Here is an 11,484-nt window from a genome sequence, read left to right on the forward strand (position 1 = left end):
CGCGGTAAATCAAAACAAAGACATTGCTCTCCACGTTTGTTTTCAAAAGATCTGCCGTGCCGTCTAATGATAAATCACATTCCAGGGCGATGGGTCAGGGTTTTTCCAAATAATCTGCATTTTGATTTACTTTGCTGGCATTTTTTTTGGGGAACTTACTTAACTGGCATCCTTCATATATAGAGTATATGTACTTCTCTTAGTGAATTCAATACGATTTCAAACGCTCCGCTTGCATTATTGCATGACTAGCATTGTTAGGATGTATTTCCAAGCCAAAATATCCCTTTCAGCTGACATTTACAAGACACATTATGTACTAGTACTAGGTGGCGCTATGAATAATACCGCCTCTAATAATTATCAGAAACTACAACCGATCAGCACACTCCCATTAGATTTGTATTCAACCACGTGCTGGGCGCCGTAATCACAATATGGCTCAGTATGCCATGGGTGTTCTACGACAGGTGCACCGATCAACTGTCACGATCCCAATTTCGATTTCTCGAAGGCAAGTTCCGTTTTCTCAAGAAAGAACTGTACTCGATTTTTTTGTATATGGTATTTGGAATCCAAAACACCGCCGAAATATGTGGTGCTATGTGGACAAAGGCAGACGCATTTATCATTTGCACCTAGCACATACATATAGTATATATAGTATACGGAGGTGATACGGATGAAAATATGAGAGGAATTCGGATGGAATTGGGATCTAGTCGAGTGTCAAGGCCAGTGGCTGTGTTCTATTCAGAGCTTAGCCAATGGGAGGTTGAAAATACCTTAGCAAGCTTTAAGCAATTATAAACAAAATTGTAAAAAAAAGAATGGCATTAAGGCTGCAAAAGCAATCGATTGGCCTTAAGATGGGAGTCGTAAAATGTGAGGCATTGATAAACTTAAAATATTCTTTTTCCAGAAATTGAAGAAAATTGCTGTTGGAATTGACTTCATATCATTGATACAAACTCGAAACCCATTTTATTTTTACTTTGGGAGAGTGAAATCACCAGCCAGCCAGCCAGCCACCCCCATCGGAATTTCATCTATGGAGCACCTGATCTATACTACATAGCCCATATATAGTCGATAGAGATATGGTGCGGTCGAAGTCGACTGCGACGCGGGCAGCACCTGAACTGATAAGGGCCCAAATATATATAAGTGCGTTGGCGGGGCCACAGTTTCCCAGTTCCCAGTCGAAGCAAGCGCTGCAGCAGGTGCTCCGTCCCGTCCACCACACCACACCACAAGTCCGGAGATCGTAGTACTATATCAGAATCAGGAACCATTAGAACCAGGACAGCATGAAACTGGACGAGAAGCAGAAGCGACTGGGCCAGGAGCCGCCCAAGTACCTGAACGAGGACTTTTTTAAGGCGGCGCTGGAGGATGGACTGCGGGACATGCGAGTGGACATCAAGAAGATCATATTCGCCGAGTCGAGTGGCGGAGGCGGTGAGAACTACTGCAGCAAGATCTACAGGGCCAGGGCCCTCTATCGCAGCAGCAAGAGGCAACTGGACGAGGAGCTGGCTCTGATTGTCAAGAGCATTGCCATCACGCCGGCCACTCAGTTTCTCGAGGAGCTGGCCGTCTATCTGCGCGAGAAGATCTTCTACTTTGACGTCCTTGGCAAGCTGGAGGTCCTGATCGGCGACGGGTCCAAGTTCGGGGCCAAGTGCCTGTACACCACCCGCGAGCCCATCCAGACGATCGTCTTTGACGACCTCACCCAGTACGGCTACAAACTGGCCAGCCGACAGAGCGGCCTCAACGAGGAGCACTGCGTGGTCATCCTGAAGAAGTTGGGCAAGTTCCACGCCAGCTCGATGCTGCTGGCCGAGAAGGTGAGTTAATCCCGAAGAAAATGTGTACTTTCAAATAGGGTCTACATAGCTTAGTCTGACAAATAGATCGTATAAGTGGATATATTAATATTTTAACTCATGAATTTATAAAAAAAAAGTTTTTAACAAATTTTAATTTCGAAATTTAGAAGCTGTGGGGAGTTATCATCGAAGAAAATGTTTACTTTCGAGTAGCGTTGGTTATTATAGATCGGATAATTTGGATATATAAATATCTAATTTCTTCTACTCTTAAATCCTTCTTATTTATATATAATATTTAAAATATTTACGAAATTAAATGCTACTCTTTAATAAATAACTAAGTCTAACAAATAGATCAGATAACTTGGATATATAATTATCACACTTCTTCCACTAATAAATCCTTTTTACTTTTACTTTTCTTAGAAATATTTATTAAATAGATTTTCATTTCGAATATTGAAAACTATGGGAAAAATATTGGATTTCAAGAAATTTCTGTGATACCCAAAAGTTATAAAAAATATTGCTGTTTTTGTAAGATACAAAATAACTGTGTTTGGTTTTTGTGACCTGTATATATATGCATAAATCGAAGTTTATTTGCTTGCCAATCTCGAAGTGTATGTATTGAATATTAATTCTATACAAAAAAGAATATATTGTTGTTGTCGAAATAACAAAGGTTGGGTATTAATTTAAAATTGAAAATATTTGGTGCTTCAATCTGGAATAAACCAGCTACAAAGACAGTAAACAAACTTCTCACATGATTGTCAAATCATTTTAAAATTATTTAAAAAAAGACGAGTTCCAAAGTTCAATACCACATAACCAAAATCAGTAATAGGTAATATGAATTTCTATTTCGTCACGTGAGCATTAGTTTTTCAACAATGGAACGAAAAATTGAGAAGATAAGAAATATAGTATTTTAAATCGCAGTTTAAAAAAATGAGGTCATTACTTTATATTTTAGACTCTCCAAATGAACGATCTTTTTAATTATTGAAACGACGCAGTTTTTACAAATGGGGAACAATTTTGATTTAGCATTTCATATGTTTTCACAAACTAGTCACCTTTAATTCATTCGATTTTCATTTCATTACACAATTACTAATGTTGTTACAAAATGAGGTTATTTCGTTATTTAATGTTAGTACAAATTTATGAGATTGATTAACGATTTGAAATCACATCTGGTGCCAAAGTGCACATTAATATAAATGTTTTTCCCTATCATGAATGGGAATTTTGCTGATCAAGTGCCTGCGTCAAATGTAGCCAAATGCATGTTTAGTTACACATTTAAATAATAAGTAATTTATAATATAGAAACCCACTTTCAAAAATAAAAACATATTATATTGACATAATAAGTGTCTATAATATATATATTTAAATATCATTTATAGTTATATATATATCAATAATTTTTACATTTATAAAGTTAATATGAATCAAACTACGTTTCTTAACAACCCATTTTTCACTCTCACTTGTCCATCCAAAAGCAAATATCAAATCAAAATCAGAAATGGGTAATGTTTGTTTGTTTTTTTGATTTCGTGTTTATTTTATTGGTTGGAATGTGTCTTGCAGGAGCCCAGTGTCCGGGAGCACTTCACCACCGGAATGCTGGACGAGAACTACATCCGGACCAACGAGCGGTTCATCAACTTCATGACCCTCCAGTGCCGCACTCTGGCCAACGTGGTGGCCAAGTGGCCCGGCTACGAGTTGCTGGCCGAGAAGCTGCACCGCCACTGCGACAACATCAAGGAGAACCTGGTGACCACCGGACGGACGCTGCCAGGAGAGATCACTGTACTGAACCATGGCGACCTGTGGGTGAACAACTTCATGTACAAATACGACGACGAGCAGCCCACCAAGCCCATCGATGCCATATTCGTGAGTGATTTAATACAAATTTTTACTCGAATTCACTTTTAAAAGTGGTTTCGGTATACAGTTTTCATTTGACAATTAAAAGTAAATAAATATAATCAGTAATCTCTTCGCTTGAAATATGTATGTATGTACATTAGAGTGGTCCAAAGTTATTTATTACATTCACCGTTTAATAATTTATTTTTTTATTTTTTATTTGTATTTTATTTTTTATTTTAACTTTTTTTTTTCGTAAAAATAACGCATACGACCCGTTAGCTGATCAAGGGCAACAGAACGTATGAGTGATACACTTCGAATCCAATGTTCACACTCTAAAACGCTTTTTTCCCACAACATTTCAGAAAATTACTAAAATTCTATACAAATTGTACATTATTCACCAAAGAAATTTCAGTTTTAATTTTGAATATATTTTGGAGCACCCTCTGTTCAAATACTTGCTTCAATAAAGTTGTAATACACCCCAAATCTATAGACATTTAAATTTTATGTTAAACAAAAATGTATTTTTAATTTTCAATCACAAACTATTTTAAAACCATTTTAGGTGGACTTCCAGAACAGCTTCTTCGGCAGCCCGGGCTGCGACATCAACTTCTTCCTGAACAGCAGCGTCCAGCTGGATGTACTGATCCACCGGCGCGAGTTCCTCATCCAGACCTACTACGCCTCCCTGCGGGATAGCCTTGAGCGGATGCACTCGGCGTATGTGCCCAGCTACGCGGACATCCTGCAGGAGATCAGGGCCAGGGAGTTGTACGGGTTCTTCTCGTCCTACGCCTTCCTGCCGATGGTCACCATGAAGAAGGAGGACTCGTTCGACATTAGCATCGAGGCGCTGACAGACCAGGACTTTGCCAAGAAAAAGGTCCAACTGATGTTCTCCTCCAATCCCCGCACCACGGACACCCTGCGCTACGCCCTGCGCCGATTCGACGATCTGGGCATATTCGATTGACATTGATTGATTCCAGATCACCGATCGAGGATCACGAATGCCGGGTTCCGAACTCCGAATTCCCGAGTTCCGATCCATAGATCCGATCTATAGGCTTATCACCTCTTTCGCTACTTTTACTAATTGCCTTTTTTTTTTGTTTTTGTTTGTAAACAGTACGTAGAGTTAAGCATAATCTATACATTAAATATTATATCTACTCATAAATAATAAAAAAAAGCTTGCCTGTTAGGGGTCTTCATATTCACAGAAATTTAAGAGGGTTTCCCTTGGGTTTTTGATTGGATTTAAATATCAATAAGCAGCATCAAATAAATACAATAGTAAATATTTTCTAGAGAGAATGAAATGCTGGAAATGTATTTTCCCATTAACTATTCAGTAGAGTATGTTTTTAGCCCCAAAGAATGGCTATTTCCAAAAATAAACTCAACGAAATCTGTAACTATAAAACCCCAAAGAACGTTAGAGAATATTATAACTAGAACTCCCAGGTGGACAGCCACTTGAGGCTGTGCATCGTGGAGTTGGGTTCGTTGGCCAGGGGACCACTCATTCCATAGGCCAGGGGCGAGAAAGCGGCAAAGCTGTAGACCAAAACCGAGAGAACCACTCCTAGGATAACGTGCTGGATCCACTTGGGCAGGACCCTCACAAGGTAGTTGAACATTATGCCTGTGGAATGAAGAATAAATTATAAAAATGGGATATGTGTACAAAATTAGCTAAAGTTTTGGTATCTACTTATTGGCAGTTTTTTAAATTTGTACTGGAATTCATATTTAGTTTGCTAGATTTAAATATAAAGTGTTCAGAATAAGCTAAACCAGAATGTTAGTATTAATACCATTATTTCGAATTGAAATTTTTGTCAATTTAGAAATCCAAACAATTAAAATATAAATATGGAAGAATGGACAAAATTAGCAAAGGCATTTGATTTCGATTAATTGAAAAGCATTCTTTTTTGGCAGTAATAATATTATTCATTTGAATTGAAATGAAAATTAAGATCGGTATTTATATAAATAGCCAAAAAATTATCTACCAATTTATAGATACCAAGCTTAAATTAGTTGAGGGAATATACGAAATATGAGCTCACCCGTCAGCAAGGAGTTGAAGATTAAGGCCGGAAAATAGTGGTGGAAGTAGAGCACCCTGCCCATTGCCCAGAAGGGCAGGTAGTGGAGCACCCAGCCGACGAAGAGCCAGGCAGCCGCACGCAAGGACATCGCCGCCGTGGGTGGTGGTGGCCCTCTCGGGTCGACCACCTCCTCCAAGATTTTCTCCCCCTCCGAAGGACAACAACTGCACACTTCCGCAGTGGAGGAGGGCTCACTCTCCTGCACTCGGTTTCGGGCCAACGACTGGGCCAAGCCAGCTCTTCTTTGCTGCACGATGGCATTGAAGAGGAAAACAGCCACGAAAAGAGCCAGGAAAACCAGATTACTCCACCAAATCAGGGGATTGCCCAGCAGATAGATGCGGTAACTGCTGCCGGAGAAGAATTGACCCTGGAAAGTGAATTCAAACAAGTAAATCTCTTTCCCCATAATGGCCAAAGGCTGGCTTAACCCACTCTGTAGTTGATGGGCCACTGCCAGGGTCTGCTGGTGATCTCGCCCTCCTTGGGCTTCAGTCCTGCGTTTCCCTGCAGCATTACGGCGTGCGATTCGAGGAAGCGGGCAAAGAATCCGGGGGCGTACACGCTGAAGCTCACACTGGGCACTTGGATGGGAAATTAGAAAGAATTACGTACCATGTTATACAATTATGTAAAATAAATACTAAATCATAATTTTAAAATGCATGATTAAATAACAAATACTTTAATTGATGATGAAATATTAGATTTAAAATACATTTTATTAAATCCAAATATGGTTTAAATTAAAATAAAATGTTCAGATATTAAAACAATTTCGAAAATAGTCAATTTTTTGTTTCAATAACATTTAATCTTAAATATAATGCATTTAAAACAAATCGCATATATTCCACACCAATTTGAATATAATAATATGCCATTTTGTATGCATTGTATTTAATTTAAAATTTGAAATACAAAATTAAAATGTTCAGATACTAATTTGTACATTTAGAGTTTCTATTTATCAGTGTACTTACACAGCTTGTGCTCGTTGTCCTCGACATTCCACTGGGAGTTCTTGTCGCGCACGTTGAGATTGCAGGACACCTCCTGCTGCTCGAATCCCCACTTGGGCAGCTGCTTGCCGCTGGAGGTCAAGGCGCAGTTCTGCAGCAGGTGGATCAGCTTGAGGCGGGAGGTGACCGTGTGCACCGTTTCGTTGACCTTGCCGCCCACAATCATCACGCGCCAGGCATCGTTGGCATCGCCCACGCCCAACTGGAATTGGTCAAGGGATTTGGTTTTGGCCCCCTGCATGACCTTATAAATAGGAGGTCAACCGAACTCACCTCGCCGTATCCTGTGACCTGCAGATGCTTCTTGGTCACCGGCGCCGGCTCGTTGTGGGAGTGCAGATTCCTCCTGGTCGCCACATGTTCCAACCGGACGATGTCCCCGTGCCGGAGGATCTGCAGCTTGTCCTTGGGCAACCGCTGCTTGTTGTGCGGCTTGATCAGCCACTTGTTGTTCTCGTCCTTGTGGGTGTATGTCGTAATCTAAAACGGTTGAACGTGGGTTTCTGTATGTAGTTTTTAATATATTTAATCGTAGAGTAAAGATCTAGGAAACTTTAAAAGCCAAATTTGCGATTTGATATGCAATTTGCAGTTATTTTGGCAATTCTATATTATATCACTCTGAGACATGGTGGTGTTCATTCGTACAATATCTATTGGCACTCCAAAAATTTGACAAATCGAAAGACTATTTCGGGGTGCATAATTATTATGAAACTTGCAAAATTGCCAACTCACCTGCTGCTGTCTGGCACCAGCTCCCTTGGGATACAGGTGATGATGCGAGTGCAGGTAACCGCCGCCCGTCTTGTGGTTTTTGATGGTCACCACCGATCCGTACGCCACATCCCTGGGCATGCTGGCATTGTACAGTGAGTTGCCGATCAGCCTGGACTGAAAGGCCGAGCTGTAGAAGCCATCGCCATTGCCGCTGCGATTGAGCACAGTCAAATGGATGTAGAAAAAGAGGGTGTACAGGAGGATGGGCCAGATGATCAGGGTGATGGCCCGACAGGCCACCTGCTTCACGGTCTCCAGAATGGGCTGCCCCAGGTCGCCGAGGATGAGCCACAGCTCTGTGGCCGTGTGCAGACCCACCAGCAGCACCACAAACAGACCCACGAACTTCACGCTGATCGTGCAGGACAACATGGTGCCGGTGAGGAAGAGCCAGAACCACCAGCGCAGGCCATACGATCCTCCGGAGGCAGTGCTCTTCGAGATCTTCACCATGCCCCACACGGAGGCCATCATAAAGAACAGCAGGATGGGGTCCAGAAGGATGTACTGGTTCAGGGTCAGGAGACCCACGTCTAAATACAACAACAATTAGAATTAGACAAACAATGAGTTATAATTTCTTATGGGAGTTTTAAGAAAAGAATCTCTAAAATGTAACTTACCAAAAACAAGATAGGCAGCCGAAAGCAAGGCAGCTTCATGGGATCGCGTTAGATCGTAGACAGTATCGAATCCCATGGGCATGATCAAAGCACCCAAAGTGGTGCAGAACTGGGAATATAAAAATAATATGTATTTTAGGTATTCCTTGGTTTTTCTTTTTTACCAGAATTTTCATTACTCACGTATCTCATGCCCTGGTATCGAGTTTCGTTGTACTTATCACCTGGTTTCTCAAAGGGAAACGTTCCGTTGTAGCCCGTCAAGTAGCCAGAAAGACCAATAAGCATCTATCGAATAAGAAATTAGTAATACATTTTAAGTATATTTAAGGCAGACATAATGTTTTCAAGTACTCCCACCTTTCCCAGCGGTGGATGAACATCGAAAAAGAAGGTTCTGTTGATGTACCAACTGCCCATCTTGCCAAAGTGAGTCTCGTCCCAACTGAGGATGGATAAAAACATATAGATCCGGTGATGGTGATGGTGATGTACTTGCAAGTGCAAGTTGGTCAGTTAGTTACCATATGTGATCCGGTTCGGTCACCTTGTAGAAGCGGGTCGCAAAGGTCACCAGGAAGACCGCGGCCAACAGAAGAAACCAATTCCTGTTTTTTGTTGGAATTTCAGAGAGCTTGATTGACATTCTTTCGCCTTAATCGCATTCCACTTACCAATTGGCCTCATTGCTGGATTTTAGCCCTGCACTCGCCGTGTTTTTAACCAGATCTTTGGCAGACCCTCGTCTTGGGCACTTGGCAGTTTTTACCACACTTGCTGCCATAATTATCAAGGTTTTTAGCAATAGCAACTGAAATGGGGCATTTCTTAGCGTGCTGCACACGTCAACAAAAACAATTCAAGTGATCGCTGGATGAGAATGCTTTCTCTTCCGGCACTTTGTCTTTCTTCAGTCTTGGCCAAAACCGGTCTGCACTTGGCTTTAACTGTGTTTTGGCCAAACAAATCGGGCCCAGCTGTTCGAGGAGCTGCTTTGGCCCGCTTTATCGATAAATCTCGGCCAAGACGGGGCTTTAACCAGTTTTCCTTAGTGGTAAGTCTTTCTTTCAGTTGATCCAAAACGAATCTGGTGGTTAATATCGGTACTAAGGCTTTAGAAAGTCATCCTAAAAGTATGCAATTCTTAAAGTTGACTTATAATGTTACTCTCTAAAGATGTGTGGTTTCAAATTCGAAATGCTTATGTTTAATGTTGGTTTTTAATTATGGGTGCAACCCTTTTCTGTTTGTGCTTAATTTTGAGTATAATTGATTATTTAATTTACCTATTAATTATATTTTTGAAGGCCATGAGCTAATAAAAAAAACATAACATTTTTAAACGTTGACTATGATCCACAAACGAAAGAAGTATGAATCTAATTTCAGTTATAATGGCCAGGAAAACAGCAGCAACATGACCGGCTGGCATCTAATTGAAAGCCGAAACCGGTTGAAGGCCACAGTTAATGGCCAATATTGGTGGGCCCATTGAGATGCATTTGTCTCTCAATTCGTTTTGTGTTGCGGTGCATTTAGTTCGGAAAATTGCACAAAACCGCAGAGTTCTTAGCCTCATTTAGCACCCGCAAATGGCAAGCGATTGTGCTATAGGCCCCAAACTTCCCGCCACGCTTACCTGTTGACCAGGTTGCTCTCTCCTAGCTCTTGGCTCTTGGCCAACTTACTAGGCTGTCCCCTATCCGTTCTCGTTGTATCCCCATGCCGATTTTCTTTTTCTTACACGGACAAAAAATAGGATACGTTTTTAGTAACAAAAATTAATTAATAAAATATTCTATATTGTAATCTTGCAAAATTTATGAACTTAAAAAATATTTGTGAAAGCAAATAAAAAAGTCAGGTTTGTTAGCTGTTTTTTGGATCCGTATTAAAACCACTTGAGCAAAAATCAGTTAGTGCCAGTGCATACTGTAAGAATTTACTAAAGGTAAAATTAACCTAAATTATTTATTTTATTTATTTATATAGTGGCAACTTATAATTACAACTCTAGAGTGCCTAGGTTTTAGAACAAAAATAAAGCAAATTTTCTTTAAGATTAATGTTTTTTACAATTTTTATTCTTTATCTTAACTGTTTTGAGCTCTGCTTCGATGCCCAAATTATTTTTTCCTGTGCAGAATGGGCAAGAAGAACAGAAACGACAGCTCCGATGTGGATGACGATAAAGCGTCAGGCTTGGCTTGGCTTGGCACCAGTCTCCTCTCTTCTCGTACCGGTCTTCAGTCTTGGTTCCCTGCTCTGGGCCAACTCCATCCGCCCATCCGTCTATTCGAGACCGAGTCCGAGTCGCGGGGCAGGGCGGCAGGGCGGCTTTAATCGCTTTGATCTTGGCGCACAAGAGTTAATTGCACGCTTGCTGCACAGTTGCTGTTGCGGCAATGTTGCTGCTGTGATGTTGCTGCTGTGTTTCGGCTTGTTGCCTGCAACAGCCGCCCGGCAATTTGTTGGATAGAAACGTTGCCGGCACGCGGTGTGGCAGCTTCAATCAAATTAATTGTGCCTTTGTTAATACTCGTGTTTCTGGCGATATCCAAATACCCTGTAAGCACGACCTACTGAAAATCATCTAAAATAATAATAATTTATTAATTTTCAATTATTTTATTTTTACGAATAATTTATCAAAATAATATATCAGATGTTTATATACAGTTTCTGCTTAAGATTTGAGTAAGATACTTATAAAATGATATATATTTTCTTATATGTATTTCGGCAGGTGTAAAAGTATTTGCGAAAACATATCAAATTTTTAAATCTATTTAGCATTACCAAAAATTGTTATGCATTAAAAAAGGTCCTTGGAAAACTCTTTAAAAAATATAATGGATTTATTATTTGATTACAGGGTACAGGCCAGTCGCTTATCAAAAAACCGAAACCGCAAGGCCTTTCTTGTAATGTGTGTGACACTCTCAGGGTGGCTAAAAAAAAAAGGGAAAATACATGGAAAGAAAAATGGGGAACACGCAGAGCCACAGGTGGAGGATTAGCTAGTGGAGTGGTGCAGGTGGTGCGGTGCCGCGGTGGTGCAGGGGTGCGGTGGTGCAAGTGCCGGATCCAGCAAAACGCTGACAATCAACGCTGAGCTCTGTCATTAAGCATTTTCCTTCTAATTGCCATCGCTCGGACCGCAGACAATAGCAACAATTTAGCCTTTTTGTTGCAA

The 11,484-nt window shown here is 40.7% G+C and overlaps 2 protein-coding genes across 2 annotated transcripts; one reads left to right on the forward strand and one right to left on the reverse strand.

Annotated features, from left to right (window-relative positions):
• The first annotated feature begins 1,183 nt into the window (after positions 1 to 1,183).
• LOC108136307 lies at positions 1,184 to 4,969 on the forward strand. The gene is made up of 3 exons (XM_017257402.2): positions 1,184 to 1,853; positions 3,444 to 3,755; positions 4,306 to 4,969. Exons 1-3 carry the CDS (start codon positions 1,311 to 1,313, stop codon positions 4,714 to 4,716), a joined length of 1,266 nt encoding a protein of 421 aa, XP_017112891.1. The 5' UTR covers positions 1,184 to 1,310; the 3' UTR covers positions 4,717 to 4,969.
• Positions 4,970 to 5,044: 75 nt separating this feature from the next.
• LOC108136306 (protein O-mannosyl-transferase 2) lies at positions 5,045 to 9,227 on the reverse strand. Its single transcript, XM_017257400.2, has 11 exons — positions 8,963 to 9,227; positions 8,813 to 8,896; positions 8,649 to 8,733; positions 8,472 to 8,576; positions 8,289 to 8,397; positions 7,624 to 8,198; positions 7,159 to 7,365; positions 6,847 to 7,087; positions 6,299 to 6,447; positions 5,822 to 6,233; positions 5,045 to 5,391 (listed from the first exon to the last, which is right to left on the reverse strand). The coding sequence occupies exons 1-11, from the start codon at positions 9,070 to 9,072 to the stop codon at positions 5,198 to 5,200; spliced, it is 2,271 nt and encodes a 756-aa protein (XP_017112889.1). The 5' UTR covers positions 9,073 to 9,227; the 3' UTR covers positions 5,045 to 5,197.
• Positions 9,228 to 11,484: the final 2,257 nt, after the last annotated feature.

The sequence above is a fragment of the Drosophila elegans genome, unplaced genomic scaffold, assembly GCF_018152505.1.
Source record: "Drosophila elegans isolate 14027-0461.03 unplaced genomic scaffold, ASM1815250v1 contig_149, whole genome shotgun sequence".
Classification (NCBI taxonomy): domain Eukaryota; kingdom Metazoa; phylum Arthropoda; class Insecta; order Diptera; family Drosophilidae; genus Drosophila; species Drosophila elegans.